The sequence below is a fragment of the Natrix helvetica genome (assembly GCF_964273705.1).
Source record: "Natrix helvetica genome assembly, chromosome: 13".
Classification (NCBI taxonomy): Eukaryota; Metazoa; Chordata; class Lepidosauria; order Squamata; family Natricidae; genus Natrix; species Natrix helvetica.
In genome coordinates this window covers 9,920,452-9,938,811 of record NC_138557.1, presented here as the reverse complement: position 1 = coordinate 9,938,811, position 18,360 = coordinate 9,920,452, and the positions used below count along the sequence as shown (strand labels likewise).

The 18,360-nt window shown below is 46.1% G+C and overlaps 2 protein-coding genes across 3 annotated transcripts in view; one reads left to right on the top strand and one right to left on the bottom strand.

Annotated features, from left to right (window-relative positions):
* Positions 1-15,727, top strand: part of NLRC3 (NLR family CARD domain containing 3) — a 30,636-nt gene extending 14,909 nt beyond the window's left edge. The window contains 12 exon segments of the mRNA XM_081966082.1: positions 746-829; positions 2,270-2,353; positions 3,585-3,668; positions 4,924-5,007; positions 6,761-6,844; positions 8,603-8,686; positions 9,874-9,957; positions 10,788-10,871; positions 12,896-12,979; positions 13,115-13,198; positions 14,363-14,446; positions 15,420-15,727. Coding sequence (XP_081822208.1) covers positions 746-829; positions 2,270-2,353; positions 3,585-3,668; positions 4,924-5,007; positions 6,761-6,844; positions 8,603-8,686; positions 9,874-9,957; positions 10,788-10,871; positions 12,896-12,979; positions 13,115-13,198; positions 14,363-14,446; positions 15,420-15,510 — 1,015 coding nt within the window. The 3' untranslated portion in view covers positions 15,511-15,727.
* A 200-nt stretch (positions 15,728-15,927) lies between these two features.
* CLUAP1 (clusterin associated protein 1) overlaps positions 15,928-18,360 on the bottom strand; it is a 53,574-nt gene continuing 51,141 nt past the window's right edge. Inside the window, exon 13 of one of the 2 annotated variants that reach the window (XM_081966104.1) lies at positions 15,928-17,548. In XM_081966104.1, coding sequence (XP_081822230.1) covers positions 17,396-17,548 — 153 coding nt within the window. In that variant the 3' untranslated portion in view covers positions 15,928-17,395. The remainder of the gene's footprint in view (positions 17,549-18,360) is intronic. The other variant, XM_081966105.1, reaches the window with a different exon arrangement.

Sequence of the window (18,360 nt, the reverse complement as noted above, 5' to 3'; positions counted from 1 at the left end):
CTAAGCGGTCTACAGAGTCAGCACATCGACCTCAACGATCTGAGTCCTCCATTTTATCCACCTTGGAAGGATGGAAGGCTGAGTCAACCTTGAGCCGGTCAGGATTGAACTGCTGACAGCGAGCCGTGAGTTAGCCTGCAATACTGCGCAGCTTCACAGCTCCATGACGGTTGTAGGTGGGAGGACCGGTCACAAGCCCCTATTTTCAGCAGAGGTGTGACTTGGCATGGTTCCTAATTTGGAATTTCTAGGGGACGCGATGGCTCAGTGGCTAAGATGCTGAGCTTGTCGATCAGAAAGCTCGGCAGTTCAGCAGTTTGAATCCCTAGCGCCGCATAACGGAGTGAGCTCCTGTGACTTGTCCCAGCTTCTGCCAACCTAGCAGTTCGAAAGCACGTACAAAATGCAAGTAGATAAATAGGGACCATCTTTGGTGGGAAGATCACAGCGTTCCGCGCCCCTTCGGCGTTTAGTCACGCTGGCCACATGACCACGGAGACGTCTTCATGGTGGGTCTTCGGCTTTGAAACGGAGATGAGCAACGCCCCCTAGATTCGGGAACAAGTAGCACATATGTGCGAGGGGAACCTTTACCTAATTTAGAATTTAGAATAGAATAGAGCTGGAAGGGACCTTGGAGGTCTTCTAGTCCAACTCAACCAGGAGAACCTATGCCACTGAATGGCTGTGTGTTGAGGGCTACTTCGATCCTTGACCTTCTAACCAGGTCATTCTTTTCCTCCAGCCTCCAAAGCAACATGATCAAGGACAAAGGAGCAGCAGGCCTGGCTGAGGTGCTCACCAGCAATCAAACACTGATGACACTGCAGTGAGTTTGTCCCATCATTGACCCCATGGCAATCATTCCCACCCTGTCCCTTCCCGGGCAACATGCGCTGGCTGAGGAATTCTGGGAGTTGAAGTCCACCAGTTGTAAAGTTGCCAAGGTTGCAGTCCCCTGCTCTGAAGTAGGGCTGAGAGGTCCTGATTCCCTCTCTGGCTCTTTCTGGCAGTGATGGACGAATGACGTTCGCTTGCTGGACTGCTTGTTGCTATCCCAAAGCAGCAGTTTTGCAGAGAGGCCCCTTAATCTGCTTTTCTCCTCCTTGACGTCATGTTAAAAAGAGCCGGTTTTGGTCTAATGGTTTAAGGCAGCAGGCTAGAAAGGGAGAGACCATGAAAGGTGGTTAGGTAGGTTAGATGACCTTGGGGCAATCTCTCCCTCTCTGCCCAACCCACTTCACCGGTTTGCTGTTGTAGGGAAAATAGAAGGATGGAGGATTAGGTATGTTAATGGGAAAAATAATAAAGCTGGGATACAAATAAATGCATAGGGATGGATGGATGGACTGACAGACAGACAGACAGAGATATATAGATGATAGACAGATAAATAGAAGAGATAGGTGGATAATCATTTGTCTGAAATGCTGTAGGGTTTCTTGCTTTAGCAGGGGGTAGGACTAGAAGACCTCCAAGGTCTCTTCCAACTCTGTTATTCTATTCTATTCCATTCCATTCTTCATCCCAATATTCTATTCTATTCTATTCCTGATTCTTTATTCTAATATTCTATTCTATTCCATTCTATTCCTGATTCTTTATTCTAATATTCTATTCTATTCCTGATTCTTTATTCTGTTCTATTCCTGATTCTTTATTCTAATATTCTATTCTATTCTATTTCTAATTCTTTATTCTAATATTCTATTCTATTCCATTCTATTCCTGATTCTTTATTCTAATATTCTTTTCTTTTTTCCCTTTCCTTTCCTTTCCTTTCCTTTCCTTTCCTTTCCTTTCCCATTCTATTCTATTCTATTCTATTCTATTCTATTCTATTCTATTCTATTCTATTCTATTCTATTCTATTCTATTCTATTCTATTCTATTCTATGGATAGATAGATAGACATAGATAGACAGACAGACAGAGACAGACATATAGATGACAGATAAACAGAAGGGATATTTAGAGATGGTTGGGTGGGTGGATGGATGGATGGATGGACGGACGGACGGACAGACAGACAGACAGACAGACAGACAGACAGAAGAGACAGACAGACACAGAAATGATAGAGTGAAAGCAAGAGAGAAACAGAGTTGATGACGTGCCCTCCTCAAATTAGAAAAGACCCCCTCCTGACCCTAAATATCCATGGCCCTCCCTTCAAATTGGCCCTCTTCTGATGTAGAGAGTCACTATTTAGGACTCCGTGTCTGGATCCATTCATGATGTCCTCCTCCTCCTCCTTCTCCTTTCCCAGCCTCCAGAAGAACGGGGTAGGACCGCAAGGTTCGAAGCAGCTGGCTGAAGCCCTGAAGAGGAACTGGGGGCTCAAGGACCTCAAGTGAGGAGCAAGAAACAAAATGCTTCCCCTCAGCCGTGGGGTGGCAAGAGGGTCGGGGCAGGGGTAACTAACCATAGATGGTGGCCATTTGTAAGATGGCCGACTGGTCCATGGGGATTTGTAGAGGGAGAAAATCACGATAGATGCCTTTTATGGGCATCAGGACATTACACAGCTGTTGTAGGAATCAGACCACACATGAAGCCATCAGAAGGGCTGCGTTTTGGAAACAGGATGTGCCAAGATTGAACCCACTCAGTTGAGCACCATCTTCTGCCTTTTGCTAGTCACATCTACCCAACTCATCGGAGCAGGGAAGCAGGGAATACCACAGATCCTAAGCAGGCCTCTCTCATACGACCAAGAGGAAGGGCCTTCTCTGTGGAACATCCTCCCTGCGGAGAAAAGATTGCCCCCCCTCCCCCCCCGTTTTCACACTCTTTCACAGTCCCTGAAGCCATGGTTCTACATGCTTGTGTGTGTGTGTGTCAGTGATGGGTTTCCAATTTTTTTTACTACTGGTTCGCTTGTGTGCTCGTGCAACGCTTCTGTGCATGCACAAAAGTGTCTGGGCGGGTGGGCGGAGCCTCCCGGCGCCAGTACTACCGGTTCGTACAATCTGGGCCGAACTGGGAGCAACCCACCACTGGTATGTGTGTGTGTGCATATACGTACTAGGCAAAATCAATCTTCCACTATAACATGGAAGCACACACAGAGAGAGAAAACGCGCTCACAGGGCCTCTCTTATATAGACAGCTTCTTAAAGTGACAGTAACCCTGCTGACTCATTCTCATTGCATCATCTCAGTTTACAGCCTTACAGCAGCTATTAAATCATCATTACCTTAACAGGAATATATATGTATACATGCTAGCTGTCAACAGACCTCCAGAGAGGGATGGAGCCCATCAAGTGGCTTATTTGATTGATTGTTGTTGCTGAAGGGGTTGGGGGTGGCTTGTTGCTTTTCAAATTGTATTTTTATTGAGTTTTTATCTTTGTAAGCTGCCCGGAGGTACTAAGAGTTAGTTGGGCAGCTGTATACATTTTCTTAAATAAATCAATCTCTTTCTCCCTTTGCGGGAGGATAACTCTATCCATCAGATGGAATGGAAAAATCAAGTCTATGAGAACTTAAATTTATAATCGTTTTTTAAAGTGTCCTTCTACAGGTTTAAATCAACCTTACTGACTTATTGGCTTCCATTCATTGCTCTTCCTTTATAGTTTGTCGGGAAATTGTGTTGGCGACCTGGGTGTGGCAGCTTTGGCTGAAGGACTAAGGTTGAATCACACCCTTCTATCCTTGGAGTAAGTGGTTCGCCCTGCTGGTCTCTATCTGGTGGGGTGACTTTTTCTCTGGCTTGGGAAGAGACTAGAGAGTCAGTTTAGTCTAGTGGTTAAGGCACCAACCTAGAAAGCAGGAGACAGTGAGTTCTAGTCCCGCCTTAGCCATGAAAGCCAGCTGGGTGACTTTGGGCCAATCACCAGGAGACTGAGAGTTCTAGTCCCACCTTAACCATGAAAGGCTGCTGGGTGACTTTGGGCCAATCGCCAGGTGACTGGGAGTTCTAGTCCCGCCTTAGCCATGAAAGCCAGCTGGGTGACTTTGGGCCAATCACCAGGAGACTGAGAGTTCTAGTCCCGCCTTAGCCATGAAAGCCAGCTAGGTGACTTTGGGCCAATCACCAGGCGACTGGGAGTTCTAGTCCCACCTTAGCCATAAAGCCAGTTGGAAGATTTCGGGTCAGTCATTCAGGTTGTTTGTAAAAATAAACGTGGGATATCAATAAATATATATAATTGGGACTAGAGTTTCCATTGCAGTGAAACATGCTCAATTTTAAGCCCCCCCCCTTTTTTTGCCAGGCTTATTAATCACTGCAGTTGTTAGGTGAAAAAAACATCAAGTACAACATGAAGAATGCGAGTAAGAAGCGATCTTGCTAGCACACCTTTCTCATTTTCTGTTGTGGCCCGCCAGTGGAGCTGGCAGCAGATTCAGACAGGAAGGAGGTTGGGGAGGAACCTGGGCCAGTCCTGGAGTCTGGGGAAGGCTCTGAAGAGGGCTCTGTGTCGGAGGCAGAGAAGGGGCCAGGGCCGTATGCCAGTTATCAGCTGCCTTCAGAGTCAGACATCAGTGAGGCAGACGAACAGCTGGAGCCTGTTCCCAGTGTGCGCATGCACAGAGTTGCCAGGCGAAGGGAACAGCTAAGGAAGAGGGGTTGACTTGGGAGTAAGGCCACAGGTGGACGGTGAATGTCCCCTCCCAGAGGAAATAAAAGAGGAGCGCCAGGGGAGTGGAGTTTGCAGGAGACAATTCGTTCATTTCTGCATTCTTGCCAAGTATTGCAGCGTCTGAAAGATCTCAGCCTGGCCACTCTCCAGGCCTGATAAAGGTCGGTAATTGTGAACTATCTCGAAAGACGGTGGGAGAGGAAAGACTTTGCTGGAGAGGAATTCACTGTGAATGAAATAAAAGGGGTTTATCGGGGTGAGGACTCGGCTTCGTGCTGCTGGGGAAGCCTCGGCCAGAACATTTCCCCACGATTTGTGTCTATTTCAGCCTCCAGAGCAATTCCATCAGCGACACCGGAGTGACAGCGCTCACACGTGCTCTCTGCTGCAACCAAGGTCTCACCAGCCTCAAGTAGGTCCATACTGTGATGCGCCCAGCTCTAGCTGGTATTTAGAATATACCACTGGCTCTGACTGTTTACCACATTGGTCCAAGTCAGCAGTGATGCATTTGTGAGGTCCTTGGTGCTCTCTGAGCTTGATGGGCCCTGATGATGTTAGCTAGCTTGGTAATGAAACCACCCAGCTCAGAGAGCACCGAGGGCCCCATAATCCTTCCCCCCCTCCATTCCACTTCTTTTTAGCCCTGATGATGTTACCTAGTTTGGTAATGAAACGTCTGCAAGAAAACCACCCAGCTCAGAGAGCACTAAGGGCCCCTTAATCCTTCTTTCCCCCCTCCATTCCACTTCTTTTTAGCCCTGACGATGTTACCGAGTTTGGTAATGAAACGTCTGCAAGAAACATTTCCATTCCACTTCTTTTTAGCCCTGATGATGTTACCTAGTTTGGTAATGAAACATCTGCAAGAAAACCACCCAGCTCAGAGAGTACCAAAGACCCCACAGTTCAATCCTGAACTATAAATCTTCTCTTCTTTTGGCACACTTACACTTATAATATTATATCTTCCCAAAGAGAGGGGTGGGGAATTTTTGGTCTGTGTGTGTGGGGAGGGGGATTGTCATGTGTGTTGGGCCTGGTCTCCGGGCATCATGTGAATTTTGTTGTATGGATATAATGTGTATATTGGGAGTGGATTCTGGGTTGTGTTACTCCCGGTTCGCTTTGTGTGCACATGCACAGTAGCAAAAACCAAGATGGGCCACCGATAGAACCGGGTTTTTTTTGGGGGGGGGGGTACAGCCGAGTTACTACATATTCAGCCGAACCGGTCCGAATCGGTAGGAACCCATCTCGGGTGTATATACGTACAGTGCAGTGGTGGGTTTCAAATTTTTTTAGTACCTCTTCTGTAGATGTGGCCTGCTTTGTGGGAGTGACTTGCTGGCCATGTGACCAGGTGGGAGTGGCTTGCCAGCCATGTGACTGGGTGGGAGTGGCCAACTTGTAAAATGTCGTGAAACTCACTTAACAACGCTCTTGCTTAGCTACCAAAATGTTCGCTCAGGAACTCTGGCATTTGAAGCACGCAAGTCTTAAAGCTGTCAAGTTACAAGACCCTTGCACCCCAACCCTTTAGAAAAAAAAAACCCATAGGTGTTCAAACTTGACAGCTTTAAGACTTGTGGACTTCAACTCCCAGAATTCCTCCTCCAGTCATGTTGGCTCAGAAACTCTGGCATTGAAGTGTGCAAGCCTTAAAGCTGTCCAGTTACAAGACCCTTGCACCCCTAACCCTTTAGGAAAAAAAAAACCCAGGGGTGTTCAAACTTGACAGCTTTAAGACTTGTGGACTTCAACTCCCAGAATTCCTCCTCTCGCTCTTCATCTTGATGATGGGCGGGCGGGCAGGGGGAGGGAGCTGCAACCGGTTCTAAACGGCACTGTAGATTTGTGGAACCTCTTCTATAGTAGAGGTTAGAACTGGCAGGAACTCACCCCTGCTACAGTGACACTAAAGTATTCCAGAAGATTATCAGATGCTCAGGATATCTGGATGATTCATGCCCACTTCTTCATACCCTTGTTGGGGGCGTGTAAATAAAACAATTGGCTATTAAATCATCACAAAAGGGAATCGTAAGGATGCAGATTTCCCCATCCTCTTCTATGTTCTGAAGTCAGACTGGAGTATCATACCAAACGAAGGTAGTAAAAAAAAACCCCAACAGTAATGGTTTTCTCTTCCTTTTTTAAAACAGTCTACGGGAAAACTCCATAAGCCAAGAGGGAGCGCAAGCCATTGCCAATGCTCTGCGGGCTAATTGCACCCTGAAGAATCTGGAGTGAGTTCCTTCCATGTTCAACTTTGCATGTCTGTTTGTAATGAAGGGTGGTACTTGCCACGTCCAACTCACTGCGCAACAAAAGTTACACTAATATCAGGGAAATGGTGAAATAGAATCATTAAAGGAAGGACGCAAAAGGCGGAACAGAATGAAATGTGAATGGCAGAAATTAAAATAGTCTTTTATTTATTTTAATTCTTCTTTTAACCACCCCATAATCCCTTGCATCGGGGTGGAGTCTGGGCAACTGAATGGAGCGGAGTGTTTACTGGCCAGATGCCCTCCCTGTCACCAATGCGGAGTTTTATTCAGATATATTCTCAATGTGCCCAGAGAGAGAAATATATTCTCAATGTGCCCAGAGAGAGAAATACAGTATCTGCCTCCACCTAGCATCCAACTCACAACCTCCTGATTGTGAGGCGAGAGCTCCACCTCTAGGTCACCGCATCACTCATTTATTTTAAATAATTAAATTGAATTGTTGAATTGTCCTGCAGCGAGTTGTCCCATGACAAGTTGGCTGTGTGTCCTGCAGCGAGTTGGCCATGGTGAGTTGGCTGTAGAAAGTTGACCATGGTGAGTTGGCTGTAGAAAGTTGGCCATGGTGAGTTGGCTGTAGAAAGTTGGCCATGGCGAGTTGACTGTAGAAAGTTGGCCATGGCGAGTTGGCTGTAGAAAGTTGACCATGGCAAGTTGACTGTAGAAAGTTGGCTATGGTGAGTTGGCTGTAGAAAGTTGGCTATGGCAAGTTGTCCCATTCTGTGCACTGTAAGTCACTGTTCGTATTGAGCATATGTTTTACTGGTTTATTGGGACACTTGATCTTAGGGGGAGGCATTGCTCAAAAAGTTCTATTGTGGGCCCAAATGCAAAGAGCAGAACCTTTTGTAACAGCACCATATTAAAACTGGCTATTTAATTATTACTTTGATAGTGTTGGAAGAAATATCCGTCTGGTTCAGTTCCAAGCCGGGAGAAAGGTATTGGAGACAAAATGGAGGCTGGAGGTTGATTGGAAAGAGGGTTCATTATTTATTGATGAAACAGAACCACATTTGTGGCTCTGGTGCAGCTGGCCACATGGAGTTGAGAGCGGAAGGGTATTTACAGCTTCTCCTGGGCTTGGCACTTGAGCTTCCTGTTCCTGTGCAAGAACATGTCTTCTATTGGCTGTTGTCAGATTCCCATAGGGCCATGCACAAATCCTAGGAGTTTGTCTGAGCTAAATTTGATTGAAGTTTGGCTGATGCAATGAAAGATGCAATTCCTTTTGTGGCAGAGGGCTAACCCTACCTTCGTTCAGACCTTTTATTTATTTTATTCTTCGCATTTCTAAACCGCCCCCTCTCCCAAAAAGGGACCCTGCAGACCTTGCTGCAGGGACTTTGCTTATGAGTAGAGCTACCCAGATCTCAATAAGCTCTTTCTCTCTTAAGTGCTGGCATCTGCTGAGGGCCATCAAGGGAGCCTGCTTTCTGTCTCCAAGGGCATGTTTCTTCATTTCTCATTCAGGGAAATTATAATATTCTGCCTTTAAATAAATATTTCTCAAAATATTTCATTCTTCTAGGAGAGGGGTGGGTGCTAACTTTCTACAATAGTTTTGAGAGCCACGTTGGTGTTGCAATTAAAGGCATGGGGCTAGAAACCAGGAAGCCATAAATATATTAACATTATTTTGAAAGTGAAGCTAAATCTTCAAGGGGATCCGTACACCTTTCTAACCCTCCTTTCTTTGGGCGTTTCTTACAGCTTGGCAGCCAACTTGCTTCATGACGAGGGGATCCATGCCATTGCCCAGGCGTTGAAGGAGAACCAAGCCCTCACTTCTCTGCAGTGAGTTGTGGCATTTATGCCGGGGGGTGGCATTTGCGGTCTTTCTTGGCATGGCCTCATCCTGGCTTTTAGAGCCTTGGCATCTTCTGAAATGAAAAGCCAAATGCAGGACATCAAGCAGGGATGGAAGCTCCCGAGCAGCTCTTGAGTTTCCTACTCCAGGGGAGTGTACAAATAGTGTGGTGGGGATCAGATCCACAGCATAATCTCTGCCTGGTTTCCTTTTAGCTCTAACCCTTCCAAACAAAATTGCTTTCTCCAGTGAATTCCACCACATGACATGGCCAAAACAAGTGAGACATAGTTGTGTGATTTTGCCTTTCAGTGATATGCCTGGGCATTATGTGCTCCAGTACTGACTTATTAGTCATCTTTGCTGTCCATATTCTGAGCGAGGCTTCCCAAGAGCATGAAGCAAACTCCTTGTTGTCCCGACAAAAAAACCTTTTATTAATTGACTGTGAATTCTGCTCATTCACATCCAGCAAAGTCTTTCAAGGGAGGATTTACAGTCACAGACCTTATCTGGCTTGGAGAGCTGCCAGGGCAATATCTGCAAAACTTGGCAAGGCGTCTCGGAGAGTCAGGAACCAATTAAGTGAACTAATTGTCTCCTGCAAACTCCACTCCTCTTTCGCTCCTCTTTTATTTCCTCTGGGAGGGGTCATTCATTTTCCACCTGTGGCCTTACTGCCAAGTGGACCTCTGTTCTTTAGCTGTTCCCTTCGTCTGGCAACTCTGCGCATGCTCACAGTGGAAACAGGCTCCAGCTGTTCCTCTGCCCCACTGATGTCTGACTCTGAAGGCAGCTGATAACTGTCAGACGGCCCTGGCTCCCTCTCTGCCTCCGATACAGAGCCCTCATCAGAGCCTTCCCCAGACTCCAGGACTGGCCCATGTTCCTCCCCAACCTCCTCATTGTCCGAATCTGCTGCCAGCTCCGCTGTTGTTTTGGCTCTAACACCTCTCCCCCTCCCAAAAAAAAACCAATATTTCCTTCATTTTAAATAACTGTAATTCCAAACTTCACTCAAGGGAGGGTTTGGGGAAAGAACTTTAGAAAAAATATGGGGCAGTCACCCTCTCCATTTCCATGCCAGGGGACCAATTCAGACCCACAGCATCCATATTCTGAACTGATACGCTCCAGAATTTGCCTTCTTTCTGATTTTTCTCTCTTCTTTTAGCTTGCAGTGGAATTTCATCCAGGCCAAAGCTGCTAAGGCCCTGAATCTAGCTTTGCAATGCAACAGGAGCCTGACCATCTTGGAGTAAGTTTTCATCTAAATCTAAGATGAACCATTTTTGCAATGACTGGGGGTGGGCGTGGTGGGTGGGAATCCACTTTTCTAAAATCTCGGGATTGATATAGATGTGTGAGAATTGGGTTGCTGCAGGATACTTTGTGATGACTCTGCTTTAATTACATATTTACTATTTTTAATCTCTCTCTCTATAAAAGCCAAGTAACACTCAACAAAAATCTCCAGAACCATAAAGCCTACAAACTTGAAATTGGGCACGTATGTTCCTCTTGGCTTCTAGGTGCTTGCTAAGAAAGGATTTTTCGAAACGACCATCAGATCATTAGTGTTTCTTATACAGTAATTAACACTCTCTGGTGCTAAGGAGTTCTACTCCCCCTCCCTACCTGAAAAGAACTCCGTTCCAACTGCCAGTTGCCTTATATTAACACCCTCTGATGCTAAGGAGTTAGAAATTCTACTCCCCCTCCCCACCTGAAAAGAACTCTGTTCCAACTGCCAGTTGTCTCACATTCTGTTACTTCAGTTCAAACTGGTAGACATTGCACTCCTTCACTCAGGAGCGGTCTGGGACTCTTTACAGTACTAAACGTCGGTACCTCACCAAACTGTCTACGCCTTCTACCTATGGAACTGCTTCCGGACTCAAGGCAGCAGGAGCAATGTTTCCTTATGTGTTTCAATCACCGATCACCACTGAGCCAATTTCTCCTGCATAGCCTTATCATAAGGTTTCATCGCAAAGCACGGGCATCCAGCCAGTATTAAAGATTATTTAATATTGCTGGTATTGATAATTACATTCCAATAAACGTTTTGCATTTGTTGTCTCTCAGTTTGCAAGAAAATGCCATTGGAGATGAAGGAACGGCTGCTTTGGCCTCTGCCCTACGGGTGAACTCAACGCTGGAAGCTCTCTAGTAAATTTCTTTGCTACCTAGAAGGGCAGCACATCAGTTAAAAGAGAGGCGGGTGGAAGCATTGGGTGGATGAGATCAGCTCCTGATGGCCCAACTTTTGGGCTCAGTTGTGGTCTTAATTCAAGGACTCCTTGTATGTTTAATGGCTGTGTTGTGGCCTGCCAGCGGCCAGTGGAGCTGGCAGCAGAGCCGGACAGTGAGGAGGTTGGGGAGGAACCTGGGCCAGTCCTGGAGTCTGGGGAAGGCTCTGAGGAGGGCTCTGTGTCGGAGGCAGAGAAGGGGCCAGAGCCATATGACAGTTATCAGCTGCCTTTGGAGTCAGACGTCAGTGAGGCAGAGGAACAGCTGGAGCCTGTTCCCAGTGTGCACATGCGCAGAGCTGCCAGGAGAAGAGAACAGTTAAAGAACAAGGGCCGACTCGGGAGGAAAGGCAGAGGTGGACAGTGAATGGCCCCCTCCCATAGGGAATAAAGAGGAGCAAAAGGGGAGTGGAGTTTGCAGGAGACAAATAGTTTGCTTAATTGGTTAGTGACTCCAAAAGACGTCTTGCCAAGTACAGCATTGTGTTTTGAAGATATCGGCTGGCAGCTCTCCAAGCCAGATAAGGTCTGTGATTGCAAATTCATCCTTGAGAGACTTTGCTGGATGTGACTGAGAGGAATTCACAGTAACTTAATAAAAAGGGGTTTTGTTGGGACAAGGAGTCTGTTTCGTGGTTTGGGTCAGAAAAGGCTGATGATCTGGTCGCCACGATGTAAAAAAGATGTGGAGACTCTAGAAAGAATGCAGAGAAGAGCAACAAAGATGATGAGGGGACTGGAGACTAAAACATATGAAGAACGGTTGCAGGAACTGGGTATGTCTAGCTTAAGAGAAAGAAGGACTAGGGGAGACATGATAGCATTGTTCCAATATCTCAGGGGTTGCCACAAAAAAGAGGGAGTCAAGCTATTCTCCAAGGCACCTGAGGGTAGAACAAGAAGCAATGGGTGGAAATTTCCTGACAGTTAGAACAATTAATCAGTGGAACAGCTTGCCTCCAGAAGTTGTGAATGCCCCAACACTGGAAGTCTTTAAGAAGATGTTGGATAGCTATTTGTCTGAAACGGTATAGGGTTTCCTGCCTAGGCAGGGGGTTGGACTAGAAGACCTCCAAGATCCCTTCCAACTCTACTATTGTATTATTGTATTTATCTGATATTTTGTTATTTCCAGCACCAGAAGAGTTTAATCAACTACAATTAGATTCCTTCTCTAAACTTGAGGTCATCAAATCCCTGAAAACCAAACTGGCAGTTCTTTTGTGAAGGGGAAAACATCACATTAAAATATTAGAATAGAATAGAATAACAGAGTTGGAAAGGACCTTAGAGGTCTTCTAGTCCAACCCCCTGCTTAGGCAGGAAGCCCTACCCAACTTCAGACAAGTCGAATTTAATTATCTATTGAATCTATTTCTAATATCTTTTGAATGGGGCTTTCATTTTCCGCAGGAATTTTATAAGTGAAAGGACCTGCCAGGAACAGTTTTGATCTCACAAGCTTCTCCTATGTGTTTCATCTTGTTCATATGGAAAGCAGAGAGGACAGAGGTCCAAATCATGTTGACATCAAAATTCAGAATCATGAAAATTCAAACCTTTCCTTCTTTTGACCATTGATCCCACCTGATGCTCTGGATGCTCTGATGAATGGCAGGGCCTTGGTGCTCTCTGATCTTGATCGTTTTCCTGCAGACGTTTCCTTACCCAACTAGGTAACATCATCAGTACTAGGGAGTTTGGGGGTTTCCCCTTGTTTATATACAATAGCTTGACCCAGCATATCTCCACCAACCCGCGCTTCCTCATACTGACAACATTACCTAGTTCGGTAAGGCAACGTCTTCAAGCCAACCCCCAAGCTCAGGGAACACCAAGGACCAACCCTGAGCGACAAATCTTCTCTGATACTGAATTGGTACTTTGCCAAATGGCAGGCTGGCATAGTTTGAGCCCTCTGAAAAGGTGCTGGTTTGTTTGCAGCCTGCAGGTGGCGGCAATTGGGGTGAGTGGAGCCACAGCCTTGGCCGAAGCATTGGTCGTTAACAAGAACCTTGCCATCTTAGAGTAAGTAATCTCGTGTGATTTCCCGCAAGGAGGGATCTCACTTTCCCTTTCTATCTCAGAGATGGGTGAACTGCTCCACCGAGCTGTAGCCTCCTCCTCCTCCTCCTCACGGTTCTTCCTTACTTCTGATTTCAGCCTTAGAGGAAACTCCATTGGTTTGATGGGAGCCAAGGCCATGGCCCACTCCTTGAAAGTCAACAGCACCCTCCGCAGGTTGAAGTAAGTAGCACACGTGGGAAAGGCTGCTTGTAAAGAATACTTACCATGGGCGAGGGGTGTCCAACCCTTGGCAACTTTAAAGACTTGGGGATTTCAACTTTCGGAATTCCAGAATTTTTAAGACTGATGGCTTTGTAAGCTTCAACTCCCAGAATTCCCTGCCAGCATGGCTGGCTGGGGAATTCTGGGTGATGAAGTCCACAAGTCTTCATGTTGCCAACGTTGGACACTCTTGCTGTATGCTATTGCTCAAAATGGAAGCAATCTCTTCTGTATCTTGAAGAATTGGTTTCCTAGCTTTGATGGCAAGTTTCAGCTACTAATGCTTAGGGTGTGTATCCTAACAATATGAGTTCCAGGTGTAGCTATGAAGGAAGAGACGGACATTGCGATTTCTGGAACTTAAAATATATTATCCGCTTAGTTTTAATTAGCTTCGGTTAACATCGTGTAAAACTACCATTGAAAAGACAAATATCTCTTCAATGGTAGTTTTTAACAGTCTGACGATGTTAGCAGAGGCTAATGAAAGCTAAGTGGATAATATATTTTAAGTTCCGGAGATGTCTTCGGACAGCGCTGGCTCTTCGGCTTTGAAACGGAGATGAGCACCGCCCCCTAGTGTCAGGAAGGACTAGCACATATGTGCGAGGGGATCCTTTACCTATATATATTCTGCTTGGGTCAGACTGAAATGGTTTTGCATTTATTATCCAGACAAAGAAGCACATAGAGCCTATTCTAACCAATATGGTACCTATCATACATTTGTAAAGTACAAGACCTATCAATATTTCAAGAGTGTCGTATCTTTGCTCCTAAACCAACTGGCTGCCTTGAAATGCCTTAAGCAGAAAGAAACACCTTAAGCTCAAGGAAATGCAAAACAGGTCTGTTGCATTGGTGAATTTTTCAAACACGGCTTTAGAGTCGCATACAACTTTCCTTCAGGCGTAAGTCTTGATCAATTCTTAGTATTGGTTCGGTGCTCGTCAGGATCTTTCTTAGAAAATAAAGCCACGTGTCAGATCAGACCAAAGACCAAAACACAAATAGAAAATGGCAAGGCACGGGTTCTCTCCGCATGCTGAGCAAGCCCGAAACCGCGTTAGAACTTCCTATCTGTGCATAGATACAGCCAGATGTTTCCCTGTTCTCGTTCAGCCTCCAGGAGAACTCCTTGGGCATGGATGGGGCGATCTGCATTGCCACGGCACTGACGGGAAGACACAACCTCACCTACATCAAGTAAGTACATTGGTGAACTAGAACAGCCTTTCCTTAGGGGGTACCTACTGGAGAGGGTGGTCTAGAAGCTCCAGAAGTCCCCACTGCCTTGGTTATGGTGAAGTGAAGGTCAGGTGGAGTTTGGTTTGTTTAGACTCACCAGCATAATCGTTCAGGCCATACAGGTGTGCCTTAGCTGGCATACTTGCCTATAACAGTGACGGTGAACCTTTTTGGCACTGAGTGCCCAAATAGGAATGTGCGTGCATGCGCGTGCCAGAAACCCGAAGACCAACTGGCTGGTGTGCATGTATGCGCCTGCCAGCTGGTCTTTGTGTGCATTGGAGCACTGGAAGTCTATGCACATGCCTGTTTTTTGGCCATTTTCAGGGCAGGTTTCAGGCTGTTTTTGACCCCCAAATGGCTGAAAAACAGCCTGAAAACAGCCAAAAAATGCCCCCCCTCAAAGGCCCTAAAAGTGGTCTGGTTTTTGGCTGTTTTCCGGTGCTCCGGCACCCATGAAGATGCACGCCGGAAATCAGAAGAGCAGCTGGCAACGGTGCGTGTGCCCACAGAGAGGGCTCTGTGTGGCGCCTCTGGCCTGTGCGCCATAGGTTTGCCAACATGGGCCTATAAGGTTAGACATTCTGGACACCTAATGCACAGGTAAGGGTTAACTGAGAAGACCGCAGTGCTTGGAAAAATCAAAGGCACTTGAAAAAGAAATCAACCGAAAGCAAAGTGGCCAACTCTTGCCACTGATGATCCAAGCAGGAGCTCCAAGCAGCCGTTAAGACTTTGTGAAATGATGGGTTTGGTCAGGAAGGGTCAGAGGGGACTGAATGACAGCCACCGTAAGCCAATGGCAGAAAGCCAAGCACTGAAGGTACAACCCACACCTGATGCGATTGGATAGCTGGTCAGCCTGACCGCGAGCGAAGTTTTTTGTGTTGAAGTGGCCCTCGATAAAGCTTCTTCTTTCTTTCTCCCACAGCTTACTGGGAAATAAAATCGGCGAGTCGGGAGCGAAGGTGATTTCCGAGGCCATCCGAGCAAAAACCCCTGGCTGCGTGGTGGAGATCTAAAGCACCGTTGGGGCTACGTTGGAGGAAGAGGGTGGCGTTTCCCGTACCTGGAGGGATGCCTTCCCTGTGCCCATTGACTGAGGGCATGGTGAAAGGATGGATGTCCTTGAAGGCCCGGGATAGACCTGAAGGGGAGATGCAACCATGAAACTGGGATCAAAGAGAAGCCCCACTCCCTCTCAACCAATCATGAGCATCCTTGATTTTTTGCTCTTGAGGAGGATGTTGAATGAAAAAGCTGATTTGAGAGCGGCCGGTAGATTGATTTTGAAATTACGGTATTTTTCGGAGTATAAGATGCACCTTCCCCCTCCCCCCCCAAAAAGAGGGTGAAAATCGGGTGGGTCTTATATTTTTGGATCGTTTTTGCCACCCCACCCCCCCAGCCTCCAGGAGCATTCTATAAGCCTCCCAAAACCCATGCACGCCCTGTTTTCTTTGCAAAAAATGGGCCCGTTTTCGTGAAAAATGGGGGCGTATTTTTGCTTGTTTTTGCCCTCCCCAGCCCCCAGGAGCACTTTGCAGGCCTCTCAAACTCTCTGCATGTGTCATTTTTCACAAAAAACGAGGCGTGCAGAGAGTTTGGAGGGCCTGCAGAGTGCAATCACATTTTTTTTTTTTCAAAAAATTGCCTCTTCAAAATCTTGGTGTGTCTTGCAGTTCGAAAAATACGGTACGTTTTCTTGACTTTCTCAACTGGGGGCAAAGATAACAGGGTAAAAGACAAAGGAGAGGAGGTGAAGAGCATTTACTGGCAAAATGCAGGAATGTTACAGTCAAAATCAGAAGGAAAGAAGATGGTCACCTAGAGTTGTGAATCAAGGCAGACGTCAGTACAGGACAAGGTTCACGCTTCCTGGCTTGAGCAAAAAGTTCTATCAAATGCTTCCATGAATCTGAAGAGAGATGCTTCTACAGACGGACCAGGGATGGGATTAGAGCTGTATATGATTAATTCAGTTAAAATAAACTCTTGTTTTTCCTAGAGCTATTTTTTCCCCCTCCCTCTGTTGAGAGTTTCCTCAACGGACCAACTTGGAATTGGATGTCTCAATTAGCTTCAAGGACGAATGGGAGTTCAAACAACTGAAACCCATCAGCTGCTTCTCCTCGGAGGGAGTTTTCTCCACTTAGCTCAACTTTGGCCTTGATCTTTGACCCCAAAAATAATAAATATTATCTTTCATCTCTCCCGGACAGTTGGCTCCTTTAGGGCTCAATGGCAACCTGTAAAGTAGAGACAAATTCAGGCTCATCCTAAGTCATCCTAAGCTGCTCTTTGATACAAAATTTTGTTTCTAGACTGTTTCTAGAACCTCCTAGATGCGAGGTTAGTGAAGGTCACTATGCTCGGACTTCCATGGATATATATATATAATCATATATATGTGATTATATATATATATATCATCACTCTCTTGGACACACACATGTATGTATGTATGTATGTATGTATGTATGTATGTATGTATGTATGTATGTATGTGTGTTACAACCCCTGGTATGCCTAAATATGGGAGGAAGGTCACTACTCCCTCTTTCTGTCCTTCGGCTCATCACAGAAGACCATGCAAGCAGAAAACCATATTTTTATTTTTAATGTTGCCTTTTTATATTTGTGTTGTATTTGTACTGATAAATAAATAAAGGGAGACTAGTATAGATCTATTTCGAGCTAATTAGCTCTCACCAGCTAGCCATACCCTTACTCACCAGCTAGCCATACCCAGTAAGGGTATGGCTAGCTGATGAGAGCTAATTAGCTCGAAATAGATCTATACTAGTCTCCCTTTATTTATTTATCAGTACAAATACAACCTCAACATGGCCTCATCAGATGTATCGCCTTGGGCACGTCGTCATTTGTCATCCCGGTTGAGGTTCCTCAGAAGTCATTATCGCTCTCCTCCAGTGGCTCCGGCTTCCTGACCCTCCGATTGGCCTTGGTGGGGGAGATGTCCATGCTGTCATCTTCCAAATCATCATCATCATCTTCGTCATCATCGTCCAGATCAATTTCACTTTCCTCCGAGTCTTCCTGTAGGAAAAAAAAGCAGGCTTGGGGTTATCTGATATTTAAAAAAAAATACACGCCCTGGTCTTGAAGAATTCATATAGATAATATTTATCCGTTAAGAGTGAATGAACACCGTTGCTGCCTGGCTAAATAATCTAAGGTCGCTTTAGTTCATTGGGAATAAAAGCTGCAATTTTAAGGCAGAGGTAAGCGCTCTGTTGATGCGTTCGAGAGGGGCACAGCGAGGGCTGGAGGAGGATCCTTGCCCCCCTCTAAGGCAACCTTTGCCACCCTCTGAAACTTTTTGCTCGAAGATACAGTGCCACGGGGGGAAGGACAATGAAAAAAGGAAGCTTTTGATGGGAAAGGAACAGATTTATACTGCCAAACTTGCCTTTGCATTTTTTCTTAAAAAAAAAAACAGAAACAGGAATATTACACTTCCTGATTCTCACATCCTCTAGTGCAAGGGTGTCAAACTCGATTTCATTGAGGGCCACATCAGAGTTGTGCTTGACCTTGGGGGGGCGGGGGGGGCCAACTCGTGTCAGGGGCACCTGTGTTGGCCCGAGCGCTCTGCCAGCAAAAATGGAACTCGGGAGGGCCACGCTGGCAGAGGGCTGCACGAGGCTGGAGCAGCCCAAACATTCCGCGGGCCAGATTTGGCCCATGGGGCCTTGAGTTTTGACACCCCTGGCTCCAGTGGGTTTCACCAAAGCACAATTGAAACCTTAATAGGTTGCGACAACCCAGGAAATTAGGGCTAAATATGGTTTGACCAAAGTACTCCCGAGAAAGTACTTGCTTCTTAATTGTGGGATGACTTCCTTTCA